This window comes from Pseudophryne corroboree, chromosome 6, assembly GCF_028390025.1.
Source record: "Pseudophryne corroboree isolate aPseCor3 chromosome 6, aPseCor3.hap2, whole genome shotgun sequence".
NCBI lineage: Eukaryota > Metazoa > Chordata > Amphibia > Anura > Myobatrachidae > Pseudophryne > Pseudophryne corroboree.
Genome location: NC_086449.1, coordinates 819,188,961 through 819,214,971, shown reverse-complemented (window position 1 = coordinate 819,214,971; position 26,011 = coordinate 819,188,961). Strand labels below are relative to the sequence as shown.

The 26,011-nt window shown below is 46.2% G+C and overlaps 2 protein-coding genes across 2 annotated transcripts in view; one reads left to right on the top strand and one right to left on the bottom strand.

Moving 5' to 3' along the window:
- Positions 1-269: 269 nt before the first annotated feature.
- Positions 270-1,329, top strand: A4GALT (alpha 1,4-galactosyltransferase (P1PK blood group)). The gene has a single exon (XM_063930621.1). It carries the CDS (start codon positions 316-318, stop codon positions 1,327-1,329), a length of 1,014 nt encoding a protein of 337 aa, XP_063786691.1. The 5' UTR covers positions 270-315.
- An 11,201-nt stretch (positions 1,330-12,530) lies between these two features.
- The window catches only part of LOC134933735 (poly(U)-specific endoribonuclease-A), a 50,945-nt gene continuing 37,464 nt past the window's right edge, over positions 12,531-26,011 (bottom strand). Inside the window, exons 2-7 of the mRNA XM_063929155.1 lie at positions 18,018-18,117; positions 17,238-17,349; positions 15,567-15,688; positions 15,365-15,477; positions 13,506-13,659; positions 12,531-13,229 (exon numbers count right to left, since the gene is read on the bottom strand). Coding sequence (XP_063785225.1) covers positions 12,966-13,229; positions 13,506-13,659; positions 15,365-15,477; positions 15,567-15,688; positions 17,238-17,349; positions 18,018-18,117 — 865 coding nt within the window. The 3' untranslated portion in view covers positions 12,531-12,965. The remainder of the gene's footprint in view (positions 13,230-13,505; positions 13,660-15,364; positions 15,478-15,566; positions 15,689-17,237; positions 17,350-18,017; positions 18,118-26,011) is intronic.

Here is a 26,011-nt window from a genome sequence, read left to right as displayed (position 1 = left end):
AGAAAAAGTCTTCACAATATATTTTGGCAAAAATCAAAAGCAAGGTAAAAATTATTTTGCCAATTTTCCACTTACAAGGACAAAACACAATGAAGGTTGCTCGGTGAAGGCTCCTCATTTTGAGTTTTTCACCATCGGTTCCCCATATAATTAGCATGAGGTTCAGCAATGCATTTGATTGTACAGAGAGTCCATAGCCTTAAGCTCAGCAATGACTCCATCTTATCTTGTCTTTCTTATCTCTTTTAGACACATGAAAATATCTGATCTAAAGTGGAGATGAAATCATTTAAGTGCTTGCCCTCTTGATCATTAATGACCATCATGTCACGGACAATCTCTTTAGCATCCTTTAGTTTGCTCTTTTTACTTCTCATCCTGTATTTAAAGTTTACCTACCTGGTTGAGGAAGAGTCTCCGTTACAACTCTTGCCAAGAGAGGTGACATGTCCGGGAACCACTCCCACAGTAAGAAATGGCTCTCACACTACCGCAGTTGGTGGTGGCATCTTCTTCATAGAGACTTCAGATAACACTAGTCCAACCTTCCAAACCATGTGCGCGGTGGAATCTGCAGCGCAGGCCAACCCACAGGTAAAGATCACCATCCTGATGAAGGGCTTAACTGGCCAAAAACGATCGCTGCCCAAAAACTTTGGCATTTCCTTTCTTAGCTGCTTCTCCAATGTACAATTTTTGCCGCTAGACTTCAAGAAACTTTTTTCCAATACACCGCTAAGCGCTTGGTACTCTGGGGTGGAAAACAATTGGGAATTAGTAGACTATGCAACACTTTCCGATGCCTGCCGTTTGGCCATCCTTTGGAAGTCAGGTGGCACCTACTTAGACACAGATTTCATCATCCTTAAGAATTTAAAGAACATTACAAACACAATGTCCGTCCAATCTTTGTACACAATCAACGGGGCTTTCCTCACCTTCCATCCACAGCATATGTTCATTGAACTCTGCATGAAGGACTTTGTCTCCCGATACAATTACTGGCTCTACGGCCATCAGGGGCCTCAACTCCTGACGCGGGTGTTTAAGAGGTGGTGTTCCATCCACAGATTGAGGGACAAGACGAGATGCAGAGGGGTGAACGTGCTGCCTAAAGAATCCTTCTATCCCGTGGAATGGCAGGACTGGAAAAAGTATTTTCAGGCTATCGATCCATTGGAGATGAAGACGCTACTGAAGGACAGCTACGGCGTGCATCTCTGGAACAAGAAAAGTAAAGGGAGACGGATGGAGGTGGGATCATTTCTGGAGCAGCTTCAGTCACAGTACTGCCCTAGAACCAACACTTTAATGAAGCTGTATCTCTGAGTAGATATATATTTAAAAAAAACTTAATCTATACAATGTCCCCCATCAGAAAACGGTGACGTATTGACATACGATCAAATCTCCTGATGATACTTTCATGAAAGTGTGTGTGTGCGGTCATCTGTATTTTGTATTTGGGTTCCTTGAGTAGGCCAGTAGATATACGATGGTTATAGATGGCTATAGACCAAATCTGCTGTATAGCACTTACTTAAATTTATGGCAGGACGGTCTTTTAATGATGATTGATACCGTATTACATATTGTGTATTATTTATAGACTGTATATAACATGTGTTGCATTGTATATGACTTAGCACTTATCCCTGCTGTAAATCTGGGTGAATGGGGAACGGGTTCCTGCCTTGCTCACACGGCTTCAGTCTGCAGACCAACATCAGGGCTGCCTCGTTGCAGCAAGGTCTAAACGGTCATGTTTGCTGTACACACACCTACCACTGCGCTGCAGTATAATGCGCTCGCCTCTCCTATGCAGAAGCTCACATGCAGACTTGCAGCAAGGAGGGAGCGCGACGTGGCCTGCAAGCTTAATTGCTGATTCTGAGTCACACGGATCTCTCCTCACGGATGCACATGCAGGGCCGCCTTAACAGCATTGTAGGCCCTGGGCAAAACAATGCACAGCAGTTTTATCAAAATATCATTACTTACCCCTCCTGCAGTCATGCGCCATGTCTCCACATGCTTCCATACAGTGACTGGCTGTCAGCACTCTGACTGGTGGATAGCTCTAGCCATCCACCAGTCAGCACGCTGACAGCCATTCCCTGTCTGGCTGCAGGCTGGGAGGCAGATAGAGAATGCTGCACTCTGATTGGTGGATAGCTCTAGCCATCTACCAGTCAGCACGCTGACAGCCATTCCCTGTCTGGCTGCAGGGTGGGAGGCAGATAGAGAATGCTGCACTCTGATTGGTGGATAGCTCTAGCCATCTACCAGTCAGCACGCTGACAGCCATTCCCTGTCTGGCTGCAGGCTGGGAGGCAGATAGAGAATGCTGCACTCTGATTGGTGGATAGCTCTAGCCATCCACCAATCAGCACGCTGAGAGCCACTCCCTGTCTGGCTGCAGGCTGGAGGCAGGAACAGAATGCTTCCTGGCCGCACTGACTGTGTGTAATCCAGAGCAGCGGGGGGAGCATCTTTCTCTGCCTGCTGCACTATGCACGGAGCGAGCGGTCACACGCTCCATGTAGTGTGACGGTGTATAGGGCTGCCGGCTGAGAGTCAGGCAGAGAAAGGCGCCGTGGGGGCAAATGTCCCATTGTACTGACCGCCGTGCTTAAAGGCCCCTAGAATCGTGGGTCCCTGGGCAGTTGCTTAGTGTGCCCGTACGTTAAGATGGCCCTGTGTATACTGTATGGCGAGTTTATGCATAAGGCTGAAAGTCAGGGTCACGCGCCTGTCGACAACTACACCATAAACTTTATGGCACCGTAAATACCAAAGATAATAATAACCAAAACAATTATAATAATATCATCATCATATACGAGGGTAAGACACCAGTGACTCATTGTGCAGCGGAAGCGGCCACTCCAGAGCTGCAACGTTCCAGTCATACAAACGTTCCAGCTCCACTTTGCTCCACTCAGCAGCGTTTAACAGTCTGTTTGTAAATTCACATTTCGCGGGACGTGTAGTCATGACCTGAGGGCGGGCAATTCATTCCGCTGCACCGTGTGGCTGGTATAGGACTCGGGAGCCCTTAGGGCCACACAGACGAGAAGGGGAAAACACTGCTGCCAACAGGAGAATGTGGCAAACGTTTTGCAGGAGAGTTTTGCCATCTGTAGAATTGATGGTGTTATACATTTCATAGCAATGAGATGAGAGTGCACGGCATGCACTGGCGCCATCTAGTGGTACTACAATTACATCATGTACAGTACATTTCATAGCAATGAGATGAGGGTGCACGGCATGCACTGGCGCCATCTAGTGGTACTACAATTACATCATGTACAGTACATTTCATAGCAATGAGATGAGAGTGCACGGCATGCACTGGCGCCATCTAGTGGTACTACAATTACATCATGTACAGCACATTTCATAGCAATGAGATGAGGGTGCACGGCAGGCACTGGCGCCATCTAGTGGTACTACAATTACATCATGTACAGTACATTTCATAGCAATGAGATGAGGGTGCACGGCATGCACTGGCGCCATCTAGTGGTACTACAATTACATCATGTACAGTACATTTCATAGCAATGAGATGACTGCGCACCCCATGCACTGGCGCCATCTAGTGGTACTACAGCTACATCGGGTACAGTAGTGTGTTCTATGCTGTAGTGAGAATATTATGTTTATTTATGGCTAACAGTATAATCGCATTGTAAATTCTGATAATATTTAATGTTCAAGGTTTCTTCTTCTTTCTGGAAGTGTTTTAACACTCAGATAAGCGGTCGTCAGATCTCTTCTAGGACAGTACAACTACTCGAGAGGGGGATCTTTCAGATTACCTGTACTGTATGTCACCTGTACTGCATGTCACCTGTACTGCATGTCACCTGTATTGTATGTTACCTGTACTGCATGTTACCTGTACTGTATGTCACCTGTACTGCATGTCACCTGTACTGCATGTCACCTGTACTGTATGTCACCTGTACTGCATGTCACCTGTACTGCATGTTACCTGTACTGTGTCACCTGTACTGCATGTTACCTGTACTGCATGGTACCTGTACTGTGTCACCTGTACTGCATGTTACCTGTACTGTATGTCACCTGTACTGTATGTTACCTAGAGATGAGCGGATTCGGTTTTACTCGGTTTTCATTGTTACCTGTACTGTATGTCACCTGTACTGCATGTCACCTGTACTGTATGTTACCTGTGTGTTTACCCTGGTAGCAGCTCCCAACGTTATAACTGATCTCATAGAGCTGGTGCCGGAATTTCTCTTCTCTGTGTAACTATCCATAGACAGTATGTGATAAGTAATCCCATCCTCTAAGATGTGACGTTATTAATTAACAATTAATCCCTGTTTATTTATTTATTGTTTATTATTATTTCTATTAAGCATTGGTATGTGTTTTTTCAACATATTTTGTGTTTGGGGTTCAAGTGCTACCAGTAGCTACATGTGTGCATCTATTTGGTGTCATTAACTGAATGTTCATTAGAGTGCAGCCTATCCAGTCACTAGAAGCCAGTGACATCACTGAGAGTGCAGCCTATCCAGTCACTAGAAGCCAGTGACATCACTGAGAGTGCAGCCTATCCAGTCTCTAAGTGCCAGTGACATCATTGAGAGTGCAGCCTATCCAGTCACTAGGGACCAGTGACATCACTGAGAGTGCAGCCTATCCAGTCACTAGAAGCCAGTGACATCACTTAAAGTGGAGTCTATCCAGTCACTAGGAGCCAGTGACATCACTGAGAGTGCATATTCAATTATGTGATCATATTGGTCCACTTGGTGTTTCCTGCGGGTGCGAGATATTTGGTATTCAGCTGGGTGACAAATTTATTTATATATTTATTTATATATATTTTTTTTGGGGGGGAGGGGCGTTTTTATTTTATTTGAGCACCTCAAAAGCAAGTCCAATATTTCCTAAATCCCCCAATTTTACGAAAAATTGTCAGGACTTCCTTGTGAACTCCTAAGAGACCCCCCTCCCCTAGTGATTAATTAAGAAACTGAATTTCTCTAAGTGGGCTCATCTCCCTTTGACGTACACTGGCCGTTGTCATTTATATAAAATTATTACCTACCCACGTTTCTTATACGTGTTACAAATGCTCCCATTAATCCCACCCAAAAGTACATTCGACCAACAAAATAAAGCTTTGACCAAATTTATTTGGGCAGGTAAACAGCCAAAAATTTCACTATTTAGATTGCAACAACCAAGAACCCCTGGGGGGTCTAAACTTACCGTGTCTGCGCACCTACGCGCTGGCAGCAAACTATAGAATTGCTTTGGATTGCCTTAATGGACCCAATGTTTACGATAACCAACAATTAGAACAAATTTGTGCACCGAATTTGGATTTAGATCTCTATTGCACACTACACCGCACTCCATGCCTGATTCTATAAAAGATAACGTCCTATTATCATCTACCTGTATGGCGTTGAGGGCGGTGCGCTCTAAACTGAAACGGTCACAACAGACCTCTCTATTTTTAACCCTTTGGGGTAATCCCAACTTTGAACCGCACAATACTTCTCAGGTATTTCATTCATAGTATAAGGGGGGCCTTAAATATGTCCCATCACTTCTTACGTAAGGAGGATTAAGTCCTGCTCACGCCTTTACAGATAATGGAGCTATTTCCATCTTTGGTGATCCCCTTATCTCCCTTTTAGCAAGCGAGTAGTTATGTACAAAGGGTTCTGTCCACTCTGACTGAGACAGATAGGACTAGTACCTTAAATGGAGCATTACGCCATGATCTGGGTGGTCATTTCTCCACCGCTTTCCTACTCACACACTCACGACCCTTACATAACCTGGACTCCGGTGCTGTGGGTTTGTTGCGATGAAAACTGGAGTTTCCAGACATCACGTTGAAGGCCATTCTAGACCCCACTATGACTTTAGATAAAACACTGGTTTCGACCTCATATACAGAGATGCACCAGAAAATATTACATAGAGCCTATTTTACACCTAGACTGAAGTTCCTCATGGGGACGCCCCTACTTCTAACGGTTTTAAATGTGGTTCACCGGGAGCGGACATTGGTGGTAATTCAGAGTTGATCGCAGCAGCAAATTTGTTAGCAAATGGGCAAAACCATGTGCACTGCAGGTGGGGGACAGATGTAACATGTGCAGAGAGAGTTAGATTTGGTGGGTTATATTGTTTCTGTGCAGGGTAAATACTGGCTGCTTTATTTTTACACTGCAATTTAGATTTCAGTTTGAACACACCCCACCCAAATCTAACTCTCTCTGCACATGTTACATCTGCCCCACTTGCAGTGCACATGGTTTTGCCCAACTGCTAACAAATTTGCTGCTGCTATCAACTCTGAATTAGGCTCATTGTTCATTGCTTGTGGTCCTGCCCAAAGGTACAGGCCCTGTGGATGGCACTTCAAATATATATTACAAATGATTTGAAAATTCAATTCACTATTGATAAAACTTGGGCATTTTGGGGCATTTACCATAAGTCTCCCGTTAATACATAAAGTGAATCGTACTCTACTAGTCAAGTTGGCTGCAGCCGGAAAAAAACCCTGATACTTTCCCAATGGATTTCCTCGGAATCCGTTCCCATTTCCCTACTACACCCCAGAATCTCATATTTGTTTCACTTAGATTGGACTAACAGCACGCTTCAAAAAGAAAAGTTGACGGGGAAGCATTCTGACACATGGCTCCCACATGTTCACACTTTATCCCCGTTACTTAGAGAGGCTTTACGGAAATGCTTCCAATCTACTAAATGGTACAATCTGGAAGTGTTAGACTCTGGTGTTCCGTTCTGAATAGCCCCTGGCTAGGGGCACGACCTCACAGGGTACGGTCGTTAGGTCGACCACTATTGGTCGACACGCATTAGTTCGACAGGATAACTAGGTCGACATGGTCATTAGGTCGACCTGTGCTAGGTAGACAGGTCAAAAGGTCGACATGAGTTTTTCACATTTTTTCTTCTTAATTTTTTGGACTTTTTCATACTTTACGATCCACGCGGACTACAATTGGGAACGGTAACCTGTGCCGAGAGCAGCGGTAGCAGAGCAAGGGACCTTGCCCGAAGCTCACGAGCCATGCGAAGGGACAAGGTGCACTACTTGGGGTTCCCCGTCACTTTACGAAGAAAACGACACCAAAAAAAGTAAAAGAAACCCCTCATGTCGACCTTTTGACCTGTCAACCTAGTACAGGTCAACCTAATGACCATGTCGACCTAGTTACCCTGTCAACCTAATGCGTGTCGACCAATAGTGGTAAACCTAATGACTGTCAACCTAAGTTGGGTCGACCCAACGACCCGTACCTGACCTCACCTACCCACAGCTGTCATTTAAATATTTTGTGTGTGTATTCTCCATTTCTTGCATATTACTCAATACATCCTCTAGACCAGCGGTTCTCAAACTCGGTCCTCAGGAGACCACACAGTGCATGTTTTCTAGGTCACCCAGCAGGAGCACAGGTGTATTAATTACTCACTGACACATTTTAAAAGGTCCACAGGTGGAGCTAATTATGTCACTTGTGATTCTGTGAGGAGACCTGCAAAACATGCACTGTGTGGGCCCCCGAGGACCGAGTTTGAGAACCTGTGCTCTAGACTCTCGTATGTTTGCTGTTACTTCCCGTAACTGATGTAATGTACTGAAGGACCGTTATGATTTTGTTCTGTGTATTTTATACTGTATATGTGTATTGACTGTTTTGATTTCACCTGTCAATAAAATTTTTGAAATAAGAAAAAAAAAAAAGAAAATGAAATTTCCAATTACAGATGGAGCCATGCTCATCCAGCGTGGCTCAGCCGCAGACGTGCACTCCCGGCGTGACTAGGCGATCCGGCACCTAGCTGCGCTACGGGAGTGCACGGAGACGCTCCTATTGACGTGAATGGGGCGCGTGAGCGTCTCAGGCGCACGCGCATCCCAGCCCGGCCGCGATGGGGCGCCAGGGACGGAGCCACGATTAGCGTGGCTCCTTCTGTAGCTTAATTAGTCCATAAATACTTACCTTCTGCAGCAGTGCACCTGGCTCCTGCACCCCTCCCACCCTGTAACCCCCCCTAAACTCCTGCACCCCTCTGTTCCCTGCACTAGGCCCTTGCATCTCTCTGAGGCCCCCGCAACCCTCCGATAATAGTGATGTCACTAATTACAGATATAGGGGCTCATTTATCAATGAGTGATAAAACTCGTTGTGAATGATAAAACGTGTTGCAGATGATAAATGGCGCTTCAGCCAAACAGCTCCTAACTGTCTTGTTTGAAAAAGGACAGTTGGGAGCTGATTGGCTGGAGCACCATTTATCATACGCATGAGTTTTATCACTCGTTGATAAATAAGAACCATACTCATGTGTTTTTATGTGCTGTGTGAATTGTGTGAAGCGTTAGGACAGAATTACAGTGACATGTAAATGCGGTTTCTGCCGGTGTAATGTGTATTTATGACAGAAATAAAACGTGTGTATTGATCACTTGTGGCGTGCGCTCCACGGCTGGATTTTGTACTACGACGGATTACTGATAGTGCCGCTGACCACTAATAGGAAATCACATCTACAGTGATCGCTGTCAGACGCGTCACATAATGATGTCAGCGGTTCTCCTAATCGCTTTCAGGACAGCGGCGTCTGCGGGTTCTCACCGCAGTGACAACAGCACGGTGACACCTATAATACCGTACAGCACTAATACGGTGCTCCGGCTGCTGCGCACACAGATGCCTATTACAGCACTAATATCACGGTTTTTCCCGTGCCCCTCTGGAGGGCGTGAGAGGAAACATGGCCGCCATTGCGCAGATTTGCGCCCGTTATCTCATTTATACCTATTCTTATTATTGTTTAGTTTATGAAGTAATGAGATATTAGCAGCGCTGTAAATTGAGGGGCTCATGATACAAATTACATATAGCGCCTGATTCAGCGGGGGAAACTAATGCAGGTGTGACCGCGCCTCTATGCTAATGCCGCAGCCGATGGAATTCGTACAGAGACGCCCACTGGCTGCAGCGCTAATCTGCCACTTTGCATATTTAGACGCACCATCGGCTGGACATCAGTCGCACCATCGAACAGTGCCCCAGCCCTATGGAGGCGCAGTCGCTGGCCGCAATACAACTGCGTCCGTCCGGCTGGCCACCCCCCCGTCACCTCACAGGAACGCCCCACCAAAATTGCCTTTCTGCACCCAAATTCGCTCTGTGTCCACTGGCGGTAACCACCGGACTTAAAACATCAGCCGCTTGCGTCTGTCATCGCCACTGTGTTCTTCCCTGAATCAGACCCACAAGGTCATGAAGAAGATAAAGCCTGCCCAATTCAGCTTACGATCTAATAGGAGTGGGGAACACTTGGTTCATAATACAGTGCGGTAACAATAGCAGCTGCTGGTGCGGAAAGTCGCCTGGAATAGCCGGGGGAGGGGTCCTCCTTTAGTATAATGCTCGCCACTGTCATCCTGGAGGCTACAGAGGTCACCAGAGGAGGAAGACAGCGGTGGTGAGAGTTGCAGCAGCCCATAGAACAAATCTGACAGGGCATGAGCGGGCAATTCATATTCTTAGGTTCATTTGATTATAATTGAGGACCTGGGGGCAACAGTTTTTATCTCTTGCCCCAGGTGCAAACATTTCTATTAACGTCTCAGGTCCCACCATAGAGCAGCATCCAGTATGAAGAAAAAGAAAACGATTTTAGTAACACCTGGAATAACCATTGTCCAGTAATGGTTAACGACTATCGATGGTTTACTGATGGTCAACGGTTTTGCAATCGATGGCGGAGATCTGATGGGTCTCCACCTTTGATGGTAACCTCAAAGCGATGGTTTGGGGGGTTTTTCTGACTCAGGGAGCACAGAGCTTAGCCCCGAGCCCAGTTGCATCAGTTATCTTTGCTCCCTTGGCCTGTACATATGTAGGAACGGTATCCGGTTGATAGATCTACAGTACATTAAAAAGGGTTATAAAGGCTAATGTGATAGGAAGAACTGGTTGGGACCTGCTGTTTGCTACCACCTCGTCTCTCAGGGCAGTACAACATCCCGAGCTCATCAATCACCAATCACTGCCAGAGCTACAGTGACCTCTAGTGGGCAATAATAAGCAAGACATCTGAAACATAGAAACATAGAATTTGACGGCAGATAAGAACCACTTGGCCCATCTAGTCTGCCCCTTTTTTTTTATCCTTTAGGTAATCTCAACCCTTTTTGAACCTTAATTCTTTGTAAGGATATTCATATGCCTATCCCAAGCATGTTTAAATTGCTCTACAGTCTTAGCCTCTACCACCTCTGATGGGAGACTATTCCACTTATCCACTACCCTTTCTGTGAAGTAATTTTTCCTTAAATTTCCCCTGAACCTCCCCCCTCCAGTCTCAGTGTATGTCCTCGAGTTCTAATATTTATCTTCCTTTGAAGAATGTCTCCCTCCTGAACTTTGTTAAGACCCTTGATATATTTGAAAGTTTCTATCATGTCCCCCTTTCCCTTCTCTCCTCCAAACTATACATGTTAAGAATTTTCAGCCTTTCCGGGTACGTTTTGTGATGTAGGCCATGCACCATTTTAGTTGCCCTTCTTTGTACACTCTCTAATGTATTTATATCCTTCTGGAGATATGGTCTCCAGAACTGGACACAGTATTCCAGATGAGGCCGTACCAATGACCTATACAGTGGCATTATCACTTCTTTTTTCCTGCTACTGATTCCTCTCCCTATGCAACCAAGCATCTGACTTGCCTTTCTCATTGCTTTGTTGCATTGCTTTCCTGCCTTCAAGTCACTTGAAATAGTGACTCCTAAATCCCTTTCCTTCTCAGTAGTTTCCATTATAGTACCCTTGATACTATATTTAGCCTTTGGGTTTTTGAGACCCAAGTGCATGATTTTGCATTTTTTAGCATTAAACTGTAGTTGGCACGTTCTTGACCATTTCTCAAACCTAGCTAGGTCATCAATCATTTGTTTTACCCCTCCCGGTGTGTCTACCCTGTTGCATATCTTTGTATCATCTGCAAAAAGGCATACCTTCCCTTCAATACCATCTGCAATGTCACCAACAAAGATATTAAAGAGAACTGGACCAAGTACAGATCCCGGGGGTACTCCACTGGTAACATTTCCCTCCATAGATTGCACTCCATTAACTACAACTGTCTGTTTCCTATCCTGCAACCAGGTTCTTATCCATTTAACTGTTTTATAAACCACCCCCACGCTTTCAAGTTTATTTAGCAGTCTGCGATGTGGGACAGTGTCAAATGCCTTACTAAAGTCTAGATATGCTACATCTACAGCTCCCCCTTGATCTATTATTTTCGTCACAGAGTCAAAAAAGTCAATAAGATTTGTTTGGCATGATCTCCCACCAGTAAATCCATGCTGGTTTGGATCCTGTAAGTGGTTTGATTTAAGATATTCCACAACTCTTTCTTTTAATAGTTTTTCCATTACTTTCCCCACTACTGATGTAAGGCTTACTGGTCTGTAGTTACTTGCTTCTTCCTTGCTTCCACTTTTGTGCAGTGGAACTACATTCACTCTTTTCCAGTCCTCTGGAATGGCACCTGTATTTAGTGACTGGTTAAATAATTCTGTTAACGGTGTAACCAGCACATCTTTTAGCTCTTTGAGTATCCTTGGGTGTATCCCATCTGGTCCCATTGATTTATCCACTTTTAGTTGTGAAAGTTCTGTTAGGACCTTCTCCTCTGTAAATGTACTTTCATCTACCTTATTTTTATGAATGGCCTTGCAACTTAACTGTAACTAATTTTCTTTCCTGTACTATGATATTTGCCTGCGATCTGTATTTATCACACTTTACTGCCATTTAATAACACTAAATGGCAGCTGATTTACATACCTGTCATTATATTACATGTTACATAGAACACGCTCCACACAACTTTTGAAACTGAAGTTATTGCAGCGCTGAACTAAAATGCTGCCGTGATGTACGGGCTACATGCAACAGGGTCAGACAACCAGCAGGGGCCATATATAAGCTGGGTACACACTGGAGCGACAGGCATTAGTTCAGACATTGGAACAAATGCCCTTGAGCGGGGATTGCCTGTACACATTAGATGGAACGTTCATCTTCCGTCCTCCATTAGCATAAACAGTATCGCTAGGTTTGATGTGCAGCAACATTACTAGCGACCACGGGAGCGTGCAATCACCCATCCACAATGAGCAACGTAGGCGATTTATCGTTACAAAACGGCAAATCATCCCGGGAGGGAATATAGATTGAATTCCACTAGGTCAGGAGGTGACAGAAATCTTCGGCATATTATGTTATATAAGCAACATGTAAGCGCTGCATAAGAGACACCTGGTAATAATCTGCTTTTCTGTGCATACCGCTCACATCTGCTCTATATTTCTCTCTCCGGGCACAGATAAAGGGACATCCAGGCAGAAAAGAAGCATTTCCAAAATTGGAAAAAACAAAACAAAAATAACAGATGAATGCAATTAAATGAGATGATACAATCTTTTTAATGGATCAGACGCAATATCCCAGCTACTTCCTGCGCTAGTAGCAGTCAATAAATATTATTGTGCAAATGAAATGAAAAAGGCACAAGGTGACAGTCTTTGGTCTCTAGCACATCACAGCGGTCTCAGAAGTAAAGGCCATAAGAGAGATATATACATACAGGCATCTGTTATGGCAAGTTAAAAACAATAATGCGTATTATAAAATAGCTAATTTCATGAAGCTGAATCATTTTGTAAATGGACCTGAGGGAGGGCCCGATACGGTACCCTATAAAAACAAACTGGCCTATATTCTCCTGTCATAAACATTCTGTGTGCACATCACAGGCACTCTAAATAACTGCTACACGGATATAATCCAGCCAGTCCTGTGAGCAGGCACTAGGGGGCAGCACGTGGCCCGCTACATGCACTCAGTACAAGTCTGGGTTGTTACTACTCAGGAGGACGGGGTAGGCTGTCCCAATGTAGCGCCCGTGACGGTTCACAACCACCTGAAGCTCATACTCCTCCACTCGCACAACCTCTTTTGTGGTTTTTTCCTGGGACTTCAGGAACACAATGGTGTAAACGGCAAACTCAAATTCCGGACTGACGCCGATGAAGCTGCTCCCCACTGGTTTCACCATGTCCTTCCAGCTGAACTGCAGGTTCAGCACCTGGTCATCTTCGTCAGGCTGGAAGAGATACAAAGCCCCTGGTTACTTTAGTTCTGTATTGTAATGATCAATATAACCCCCACCCACCCCACCTGCCGGTTAATAGAACCTCATATGTCTGGACCCCCACTGTTCATGAAATACTTACTACCGCCATGGGCACTTACCTCAGGCCTTCTGCCACCAATTCTATAGTCCCATTTATGATACTACATCTACTAATTCATGCGTTTTGGAATTATTTTAGGCAACTCCACTCCAAGCTCCAGGGGATATATGATCCATCACCCTTACCCGGCTTTTCTGCTGACGACCCACAAAACCCTTGTAGTCTATGTTGTTGCGCTTCTCCTGTAGGTAGAATTGGACCCAGTTGTGAAGCCCCATGATCTCCTGTCCTCTCCTGGACTCCCCCACGAACACATGCTCAAAGCCACAAGAGTCATTTCTGCCGGGAAAAAAAAAATACATTAAAAAAAAATAAAAAAAAATGCTGTTCTGGAATTCCCCCTCTTCATTTCAAAATGAAACATTGTGACCACATATTGAAACTGAAATCTGCTAAACAAATATTTTAAACTGTGTAGTGGATGATGAATCCACTGTTTCATTGGCCAGTTTTAATGCCGTAGTTCCTCCTCCTTGGTGATGTCATGAGGCCAAGACGTTACGTACCGTGTTTTCCTCCAATGAGTCTATTTTGAATATACAGCAGTGTAACATGTGAATTTTAAAGGGTGTAAATCATATTGCTGTAGAACATTCACTAAACATGTTGCATTGCTGTAATAAATAAGATCATGCAATTAAACTTGTATTGTACTGTATTTATACTATACAGTGACCTGTGAAGATTAATGAAAGCTACGTTTACCCATGTTGTCCCTTTTATATTGGCTAATGGAGAAGACCGCTAAAACCAAAAGTTAGCTCAACAGGGGGCAGGGCTGTGGGTCTGGGGCACAGATGTGACCTACACCTGTCTTTTATGTGACATTTGGCACAAGTCGCATGGCGTGATGTGGAGGCTCTACCCCGAGGACCAATTAATAGAATTTCATACTTTCTCCTAAATTTAGCGTCGTATTCGGACTGTAGCCGAATATAGTGAATTAGGCGATTAATATTTTTGTCGCAGAAGAATTGGTATAAAATTATGTGCAGCTTAAACACAACAATGCGGGGCACGAGGCACGGTGTGGCTCAGACCTCTGCTTTTGCCTTTTTACACAGGTTACTGTCTAAGTCACACACACACAGCAGCAGCAGTGAGCAATGCCAATAAAACACATGTGAAAGTCTATGGAAAGACTCCTGGCGCTGGTCGATACATCATCCGTTCTATTGAACGCCCAATATATCGCGGGTCCGTCGGCCAGTGTGTACGAGTGATAGGTCTATGAATGCTATCGATCACAGAATATCACGACGGCCCTGCAGCAAAGCGGACGGACAATATATCTACCGATATTTTGGCGCATCGTGCTGTGTGTACGGTCAGTCAGCCGACCGCCCGTACACATGCTGCAGCAGCCGGCTGTAGCATGTAAACACCCGCCCAGTTCGTGACGTCGGTCCCAACGGATCGGGCAGTGTGTATGCTCAACACACTGCCCGATCCTCCTATATATACAGTATATCTGCAGATCAATAGATCTGCTTATGTATCTACTAGTGTGTACCCTGCATAAGTCGCAAAGTCTACGGCGCTCCAAATGGGGCTTATTATCACGATTTGAGGGCAGGTCTGTGTGTGGACACATATGTAACTGGACACCAGTGTGTTGTATTTACAGTGCAGGCTGCAGTGTTCTCAGGTAAGATGTGAATGTGTGTACTATTACAGCAGACCTGCGGAGGTATGATAGTCAGCGACTCAAGGGGCACAGCCAATAGGAAACTAGGAGAGGGAATAAGGACGTTTATATTTCCCTGGCACAGTGGCAGACAGTACATGGTGCAATATTGCTGCTCATTATAAACGTTGGCAGAGTCAAGGCTGCATCATGTGATACAGTCTTTTCTTTGGAATGTGGATAGTGAATATTTCTTTACTGCTCACAATATATAATATGGTGCAGTTAGGTAGATCTTTGGACAATAATGGGTTAATAACGACCGTAGATTATATTACAGTGCGCACATGTGCTCACCCGCTGCCGGGCTGCCTGCTGTAGAGCTGGAACCAGATGTTGTACAGTTGGGATTTAAAGTCTTTCAGGTTCGGTTTCGCCATATTTTTCTTGACCAAGTAATCATGTGCAATCTGAAACGCCAAAAGGGACAGCTGGGGTATTTGTGTCCCCGGCGTGTTAGCGGGGGTGGAGGACCACGGACAGACAGGGCACCGCTCACCTTCATCACTTTGGTTTCCAGAATTGCATCGAGGAAACGGTTCATCTCCGCCACTTCCTCCGCGGTCACTACTTCCGCCACGCCGGTGGACATCTCGTAGTTGTCCAGGAGAGAGATGAAGGCTGTGGATGGAGGCAGAATAAGGAGAGGAGTACTCTGCACCCTAATAAGCAATCACATCGCAGGACAGGATAGGCCGCACAGATACTAACATGGAGGTAATAGCGGCAGGCGAGGGTGTGGGGTTGAGAACACTGATAAACTATTTATAGGAAGGAGGATTTCATGGTCCCCCTACTACTTATGGCAGAAGTTCATGTGGCTGCTGCAGGAAATGTAAGTAAGAGGGGGATCTGGGGTGACTACCCACAATTCTTGCGTACAGCAAAGCCACCATCTCACAGTAATGCACCACGTGGATTGTGAAGTCAGTGCAGCTTAACCGACTAAAATGTTAGCTTTTTGGCCCATATGAGAGCCAATTAGGGCTTTGCCGAAACAGAGGAGCAGTTTGTAGTGAACTTTACTTTCTACTGTGGTTGTAGTAGACAGTCAGGGTAACAAATGTATATTACTTGCTATATAGAACAAAAATTCTATTTTATCTTTTTTCTTGCATTAAGGAAGATATTTCACATGTGACGAATGGTAATAGCATGGAGCAATGACCGCTGTGGCTGGCCACCTCTGACTGGTAGGAGGAGATCACATTAAGGGGCGAGAGATCAATAAGGTAGCACAGAGTTAAATGCAAAGTCATCTACGGAGCATCTTTTGAACACGCTGAGAATTTACGACCGTCTTGTGTCCAGCTGCGTGCCGGGACCACTGAGGATGGGAACCGTCAGGAGAGACAAAAGAAATCAATAAACTTGGGAGAAGAAAGAATAGATAATAGGCCGAGTACAAGGACCTCCTCGTACAAGGAATGTAATCCTATCAGGTCTATCTAAAAGGATCAAAGACATCAGTGAGTTGGCATGGGTTAGACTACAACAAGCCGAATCCTCACAGGCTCTACAGAGGACAAATTCATACCGATAGGTTTCCCGGTGACCAGGTTAGAAGAATTTACACTCACGAGATCTCAGAGTATTAACCCTTGTTTGTTTAGCTGCTCGGAATGTAAAGGCGCAGAGATTGATTACACCAGCTGGAGGTCTCCCATCCAGTAATGGCCAACGCGTTTCTCCATGGATCCAACAGCAAACAGAAAAACGCACCAGCTTCCTACACATCTGGAACTTGGTCTATTTAGGCCTCAGAGCCTCTCAGTATAATCTACATAGAATGGTGTAGTCAGATAATTGAGGAACTTCAACGGAACACTTAGCTGCAGTCCCATCTTACTCCAGTCCTCAGCCACAGATCAGACCACATAATTAGGGTGGCCAATCCCAGGATCAGGATCGGTGGGATCCCGGGATTTAGGCCTAAAATTGGGCAAGATTCAATCCCGGGATTGGAGCTTCCAATCCTGGGGATTTTGGAATTAGAAAGCCCCCATGGTTTTTCAATGTCAGACAGAGGCTCAGATGCTGCCCAGTTACACCCCCCCCCCCCCCGTATGTCTGAGTATCTGATCGTATCCCTGCAAAATGTTGCGCGGCTACGATCGGGTCTGAATTAGGCCCAATATAACAAAGAGAATAGTAAATGGGGAGATCTCACCTGCAAATGTTTTTCGGCTCTTCAGCTTCTCCTCATCAACAAACTGGAACAGAGGACAATGGGCGCTGTCCCGGGCCTTATTGCTCCCGGCTGGAACGTACCCGGCCTTTCCCTAAAGCGGAAGCACTTGGATCAGTGAGTTACATACAGACATAGACACATCTAAGGCAACTCTGCCTGATGATACAAACACATGGCTGAAAAGGAGGACGCTACACAGATAAAACAATGTATTTAGTAAAAGTTGCAAGAGGGCATATAACAAGCAAAACAAAGTAATACAAAGGTGTAAAACCCCTTTAGGCAAGTCTCATTCCCATTTAACCCTTTATGACCCATTGCATGTTTTCGGTGTATCCCAGTGATGACACTGGTACAGCAGATGAATGAGGCCCTAGGAACGCCTACATTTGTTATTTATTTTTTTTACCTTTAAATTGTTTAAATATTTTTTAGAACATTTTTATTACATTATTGTTAGATAAAATGATTATTTAAATATTATTACAATTTTTTTTTTTTTTGTAATGTCCATATAAATGGACAAGGGGTCATAAAGGGTTAAAACAATTGGTGTTTTCACTTTTTTTTATTACACTGGCACTAAGGTCTAAAAATACCCTGAGCGTGGTAATTATACACACCTGCGTCAGGGTATAGAAACACTACGCTGTAAGCTTACGTCAAACATCTTATTTAACAGTGTCTGACTGAATGGATGGGATTAGATTTTGGGAGCACTGGCTCAACCCACGCGACGGCTTCCTCTAGCCTGCGTACCTGGACCGAGATGCGGTAATCTTTGCCAGGGACCATGCGATTCTCATCTGCGTCCCAGAGTTGATTGAAGAGTTTGGAAAGTTCATGATTCAAATTATCCCTATGGGGAGAGAAAACCAGAACAGGCCAGAGGTCAAAGCGGTGACAGAGATCTTATCGTCATCCCCCTCCGCTCTTGATATAAACATAAGAGCGCGCCAATACAAGGACACATCTGACACTGCCGCATTCACCGCCCACCAGTGAGCCCAGTTAGAAGGAGATGCTGTAAAACATCATATATTATCATCCGTGGCGCAAAGTTATAACACACTGAATAACAACTTACAGTATGTGTAGATTGGTTTCATATATTTGTGATCAAGGCACAAATGGCGACAAACTGTGCAGGACAACTGCGCCAATTCCCACCATCGCCTTGAACATTGGCTCGGAACGGTCATTTTTCCATCATGGTTCAACTTGTGATAAGGACATTTACTAAAAGCCACTTATTGGAACTTACGTGTTATACTTTGGATCTATACTGGTAGAATAACTCATTGAAGTATCTCCATCAATAATATTTTGTAATTACATTAATTAACAGGGATGTTAGACTTTTATTTGACAGCTGCAGACAATCCTGATTTATGACAAAGGGGTGTGGCCTGAACTGGGAATGGGTGTGGCTTGGTGGGTCACAGCATGTTGGTAGGTGTGCAGCAGGTAAGTCACTTTCCCTACGTTTCCTTTATATCATACCTAGGGCTTACAAAAAGATCATCTTTCCCCCATACAGGTTACTTTCATCTATTGGTATGTCCGTGTCCTTATGACACTTTTACTAATCATACTGTTTTATCTTTCCGACTGTCATCTGTGCTTTTCATCCATGTCCTTATATCAACAAGGAGAGTTGCTGGAATAAGGCCTAAAGCTGCTCAATAGACGACACAACTGCATCTAATGCAGGGAGCCCAAGAATAAACCCTTTGTCTGATTACCAAAAAAATACATATTCGAAAAAGAACAGAAGAGACAGCATCAGCATACAGCGACGCACACATGCCAACAATACAGAAGCAGAGCTGACAATCTAAATGATGCTAACAGAGGAGGAGAAGGGGCCTCTGAATGACCTGTATGTTACAGCGGTGAGCGTGCTTACTCTGCAGGATACGTACAGTAAAGCTGCTGGATAAGCCAATCGCTGCTATAAATTACAGTGCGGACATGCACTTCCTTTGTGTAGGGTTCCAGGGCATATACCGTATACTGTAAAGCACCACTACCCCATAGCATGCCTCTGTGGCCTGATCTTAGGGGGTTCAAACCCTCACTGCTATTTACTGGCAAGAACCAAAACCAGGTCTTACAGCAAAGTGAGTGCACTCCAGGGAATCATACACGAGGGTCATCAGAAGGGGGGACTCGGGCAGAATACAAAAGGAAGAGATAGAGGGGTAATGGAGAAAGAGAGAGCAGTAACAGAGAGAGAGAGAGGGAGAGAGAGAGAACACCGCGAGAAGGAGAGGGATCTGATAGAGGAGAAAGGGGGGGTTAAGGAGAGAGAGGCTGTGGAAGACCTGGGATAAAGGAGGAGGAGCGCAGAAGACCTGGGGAAAAGAAGGCGGAGCGCAGAGGACCTGGGGAAAAGAAGGCGGAGCACAGAAGACCTGGGGTAAAGAAGGAGGAGCGCAGAAGACCTGGGGTAAAGAAGGAGGAGCGCAGAAGACCTAAGGTAAAGAAGGAGGAGCGCAGAAGACCTGGGGTAAAGAAGGAGGAGCGCAGAAGACCTGGGGTAAAGAAGGAGGAGCGCAGAGGACCTGGGGTAAAGAAGGAGGAGCGCAGAGGACCTGGGGTAAAGAAGGAGGAGCGCAGAAGACCTGGGTTAAAGAAGGAGGAGCGCATAGGATCTGGGTTAAAGAAGGAGGAGCGCAGAAGACCTGGGGTAAAGAAGGAGGAGCGCAGAAGACCTAAGGTAAAGAAGGAGGAGTGCAGAAGACCTGGGGTAAAGAAGGAGGAGCGCAGAAGACCTGGGGTAAAGAAGGAGGAGCGCAGAAGACCTGGGGTAAAGAAGGAGGAGCGCAGAAGACCTGGGGTAAAGAAGGAGGAGCGCAGAAGACCTGGGGTAAAGAAGGAGGAGCGCAGAAGACCTAAGGTAAAGAAGGAGGAGCGCAGAAGACCTGGGGTAAAGAAGGAGGAGCGCAGAAGACCTGGGGTAAAGAAGGAGGAGCGCAGAAGACCTGGGGTAAAGAAGGAGGAGCGCAGAAGACCTGGGGTAAAGAAGGAGGAGCGCAGAAGACCTGGGGTAAAGAAGGAGGAGCGCAGAAGACCTGGGGTAAAGAAGGAGGAGCGCAGAAGACTTGGGGTAAAGAAGGAGGAGCGCAGAAGACTTGGGGTAAAGAAGGAGGAGCGCAGAAGACCTGGGGTAAAGAAGGAGGAGCGCAGAAGACCTGGGGTAAAGAAGGAGGAGCGCAGAAGACCTGGGGTAAAGAAGGAGGAGTGCAGAAGACCTAAGGTAAAGAAGGAGGAGCGCAGAAGACCTGGGGTAAAGAAGGAGGAGCGCAGAAGACCTAAGGTAAAGAAGGAGGAGCGCAGAAGACCTGGGGTAAAGAAGGAGGAGCGCAGAAGACCTAAGGTAAAGAAGGAGGAGCGCAGAAGACCTGGGGTAAAGAAGGAGGAGCGCAGAAGACCTGGGGTAAAGAAGGAGGAGCGCAGAAGACCTGGGGTAAAGAAGGAGGAGCGCAGAAGACCTGGGGTAAAGAAGGAGGAGCGCAGAAGACTTGGGGTAAAGAAGGAGGAGCGCAGAAGACTTGGGGTAAAGAAGGAGGAGCGCAGAAGACCTGGGGTAAAGAAGGAGGAGCGCAGAAGACCTGGGGTAAGGGCAGGCGAATATGAGGAAGGGAGAGGATTGAGGACAGAGTGACAGGTCACTAGGCCCTATGCTCTACACCAGATGACAGCGATGGAGAGATAATGGGGGGGGGGGGGGGGTTTGATGCAACATAATAGGAGCGGACAGCTCACACCAAACTGCTGACCCAACCTGCAGGTGGAAACGCTTTTTTCAAAAACTGTTGGGCTGCCAAACCCACCCGACCTGTCCGAAAAGAGACAGCGAGGATCAGAGAAAAGGAGACCGGACGAGGGCATGAAGGATGGAGACTGCTCAGTCTGCAGAACGCTCCGCCTGATGACATGAGCACATTCCGCACAATGTATTTTGCAGAGCTTTGTCGCTATAACACATCCAAGTACTACAGGGGCTGGCAGAGGCCTCATCAGAGCTCTCACAGTACCCTGCTCCCCGGCGTGGTCTCATAGCACCACGCTCTGCCAGGCCACAGATATATATATATATATATATATTACACATACATACATACATACACACACACATATATATATATATATATATACACATACACACACACACATACACAGTGTACTAACAGATATACACACACACACATACAGGACCATACCTGGGGGTCCGGGCACACATGGGAAAGTGAATGACTTGACATCACCCCCCCACCCCCAATTATCCGTATAATAATATTTGCTTAGAACTTGCCCATCCGTGCTGTATGGGGAATATTGCCCGTGAAAACGTAAAATATAGCCAGAGGTGTAGCATACATTAGGAGGAGATACAACAGTGGTCTGTAGGGGAAACTAGGAGGATGAGTCAGTGGCATCCTCTCCAGGGTGTTGGGCAGGGAGGATGGGAAAGTGAGGGGGCAGGAGAGGTGAAGTAGTATACGGGGGGAGGATGGAGGGGTATTATGTGAGGCCTTGTAGGATATATGCAAACATGGTGCAAATTATAGTGTCAGGGAGAGTGTAGGTGTTAGCAGAATGCACAGCAAGAATTTGAGGGGGGCGTGTCATATTCTGGCCAAAGGGAGTGTCTATCTCAACCTATGGGTGTATCTATTGTCACTCCTGAGTGTGTCCTGAAATATACTGCCCCCTGTAATAATAGGATTTTAATTACCTACCGGTAAATCCTTTTCTCGTAGTCCATAGAGGATACTGGGGTCCACATTAGTACCATGGGGTATAGACGGGTCCACTAGTAGCCTTGGGCACTTTAAGAAATTAATAGTGTGGGCTGGCTCCTCCCTCTATGCCCCTCCTACCAGACTCAGTCTAGAAACTGTGCCTGAGGAGACGGACATACTTTGAGAGAAGGATAGATAAGGAAAGTGGTGAGATTACGAACCAGCACACACAACCAAGAGGAAACCAGGGTAACCAAACTTGAACAGGAACAGCAACGGCTGAACCAACAACAATACTTAATGAAGTTACAGTGCAGGAACAACGAAGCACTGGGTGGGCACCCAGTATCCTCTACGGACTACGAGAAAAGGATTTACCGGTAGGTAATTAAAATCCTATTTTCTCTTGCATCCTAGAGCAGGGGTTCTCAAACTCGGTCCTCAAGGGCCCACACAGTGCATGTTTTGCAGGTAACCCAGCAGGTGCACAGGTGTATTAATTACTCACTGACACATTGTAAAAGGTCCACAGGTGGAGCTCATTATTTCACTTGTAATTCTGTGAGGAGACCTGCAAAACATGCACTGTGTGGGGTCCTGAGGACCGAGTTTGAGAACCCCTGTCCTAGAGGATACTGGGGTCCACATTAGTACCATGGGGATGTACCAAAGCTCCCAAACCGGGTGGGAGAGTGCTGAGGTTCCTGCAGAACAGAGTTACCAAACTGAAGGTCCTCAGAGGCCAAAGTATCGAACTTGTAGAACTTAGCAAACGCGTTCGAACCTGACCAAGTAGCTGCTCGGCAAAGCTGTAAAGCCGAGACACCCCAGGCAGCCGCCCAGGAAGAACCCACCGACCTAGTAGAGTGGGCTTGTACAGATCCTGGAACCGGCAAACATGCCGTAGAATAAGCATGCTGGATAGTAAGACTGATCAAGCGTGCAATTGTCTGCTTTGAAGCAGGACATTCAATTTTATTGGGATCATAGAGAACAAACAGCGAGTCCAATTTTCTGTGACAAGCTGTCCGCTTCACATAGATCTTCAACGCCCCCGCAACATCCAAGGTTTTTGAAGTAGCAGAGGTGTCCGTAACCACCGGAACCACAATAGGTTGGTTGATATGAAACGCAGACACCACCTTTGGAAGAAATTGCTGACGAGTTCTGAGTTCAGCTCTATCTTCATGAAAAATTAAATAGGGGCTTTTGTGAGACAATGCCCCCAGCTCCGACACACGTCTTTCCGAAGCCAAGGTCAACAGTGTGACGGCCTTCCATGTAAGGAACTTGACGTCAACGTCCTCCAAAGGCTCAAACCATTCCGATTGCAGGAACTGCAACACCACGTTGAGATCCCAAGGTGCCGTAGGAGGCACAAAGGGCGGTTGGACGTGCAGAACACCCTTCAAAAATGTCTGAACCTCCGGGAGAGAAGCCAATTGTTTCTGGAAGAAAATGGATAAAGTCGAAATCTGGACTTTTAAGGAGCCCAAACGTAGGCCCACATCCACTCCTGACTGCAGAAAAAGGAGAAAACGTCCCAGTTGAAACTCCACCGCAGGAAATTTCCTGTTCTCACACCAAGAGATGTATTTTTTCCAAATACGGTGGTAATGCTTAGACGTTACCCCCTTTCTGGCTTGGATCAAGGTTGGAATAACCCTGTCCGGGATCTTTTTCCGGGCTAGAATTTGACGCTCATCCTCCATGCCGTCAAACGTAGGTGCGGTAAGTCGTGAAAGACGAACGGCCCCTGTTGTAGAAGATCCTCGCGAAGAGGTACAGGCCACAGGTCCTCTAGGAGCATCTCCAGTAAATCCACGTACCAGGCCCTTCTTGGCCAGTCCGGAGCAATGAGAATTGCTTGAACCTTATCCCATTTTATTCTTTTGAGAATTCTTGGGATCAATGGAAGAGGTGGTAACACGTACACCATCTGGTAGACCCATGGAGTCACCAGAGCGTCCACCGCCTGTGGGTCTCTCAACCTGAAACAATACCGCTTGAGCTTCTAGTTGAGATGAGAGGCCATCATGTTGACTTGTGGAATTCCCCACCGATGTGTCAAGTACCCGAACACCTCCGGGTGAAGGCCCCACTCTGCTGAGTGGAGGTCGTGCCTGCTGAGGAAGTCCGCTCCCCAGCTATCTACTCCCGGAATGAAGATTGGCGACAACGCCACAGCGTGTCTTTCTGCCCAGAGAAGAATCCTTGTTACCTCTGACATTGCTGCTCTGCTCTTCATTCCGCCCTGTCGGTTTATGTACATTACCGCCGTCACATTGTCCGACTGAACCTGAATGGTGTGATCTTGAAGAAGATGTGATGCCTGTAGAAAAGCATTGTAGATGTCCCTTAGTTCCAGAATGTTGATTGGAAGAATGGTTTCCTGACTTGACCATTTTCCTTGGAACTGTTCCCCTTGGGTGACTGCTCCCCAACCCCTAAGGCTTGCGTCTGTGGTTAGCAGAATCCAATTTTGAATCCTGAACCTTCGGTCCTCGGTCAGGTGAGAAGTCTGAAGCCACCACAGAAGAGAAATCTTGGCTTTTTGGCTACAGACGTATCCGCTGGTGCATGTGAAGATGCGATCCGGTCCAGATCCAGCTGGAAGGGCCTTGCGTGAAACCTTCCGTACTGCAGTGCCTCGTAAGAGACTACTATCCTTCCCAGAAGGCGAATGCATAGATGCACCGATATCCGGGTTGGTTTTAGAACATCCCGCACCATCGACTGGATTACCAATGCCTTTTCCAATGGAAAGAATACCTTCTGTGCCTCCGTATCCAGTATCGGGGGTCATTCCGAGTTGATCGCTAGCTGAAAATGTTCGCTGCGCAGCGATTTAAGTACAAAAATGGCACTTCTGCGCATGCGGCGCAATGCGCACGCGCGACGCACTTTCACAATGGCCGATGTAGTTTCACACAAGGTCTAGCGATGCTTTTCAGTCGCAATGGCCGCCGCAGAGTGATTGATATGAAGTGGGCGTTTCTGGGTGGCAATTGACCGTTTTCAGTGAGTATTCGGAGAAATGCAGGCGTGCCAGGAAAAACGCAGGCGTGGCTGGGAGAACACAGGGCGTGTTTGTGACGTCAAATCCGGAACTGAATGGTCTGAAGTGATCGCAAGCGCTGAGTAGGTCTGGAGCTACGCTAAAACTGCAATTTTTTTTTTGTAGCCGTTCTGCGATTGAAGCGATCGTACTATTGCAAAGCTAAGATACACTCGCAGTGGGCGGCGGCTTAGCGTTTGCACGCCAGCGAAAATCAGCTAGCGAGCGACCAACTCGGAATGACCCCCATCATCCCCAGGAACGGAAGCCTACGCGTTGGTTCCAGGTGAGATTTTGTCAGGTTCAGAATCCACCCGTGATCCTGGAGTAATCGTGTTGAGAGGGCAATATTGTTTAACAACCTCTCCCTGGAAGGTGCTTTTATCAGCAGATCGTCCAGGTATGGTATTATGTTCACTCCTTGCTTGCGGAGGAGAAACATCATCTCTGCCATTACCTTAGTGAACACCCTTGGTGCCGTGGAGAGGCCAAATGGCAGGGCCTGGAACTGGTAGTGACAGTCCTGTAATGCAAACCTTAGATAAGTCTGAAGAGGTGGCCAAATCGGAAAATGAAGGTACGCATCCTTGATATCCAGAGACACTGGGAATTCCCCCTCCTCCAGACCTGAGATCACTGCTCTCAGATACTCCATCTTGAATTTGAACACCCGTAAGTACGGGTTCAGTGACTTGAGGTTTAAAATGGGCCTTACCGAACCATCCAGTTTCGCCACCACAAACAGGTTGGAATAATAACCCTTGTTTTGCAAGAGAGGCGGAACTGGAACAATGACCTGAGTCCATACCAGTCTTTGAATTGCCGCCTGTAAATTCATGCTTGCTTCTGGAGAAGCTGATAAGCCTGATTTGAAGAATCTGTGAGGTCCTGAAACTCCAGTCTGTAGCCCTGGGCGATAAGATCTTTGACCCAGGGATCCAGGC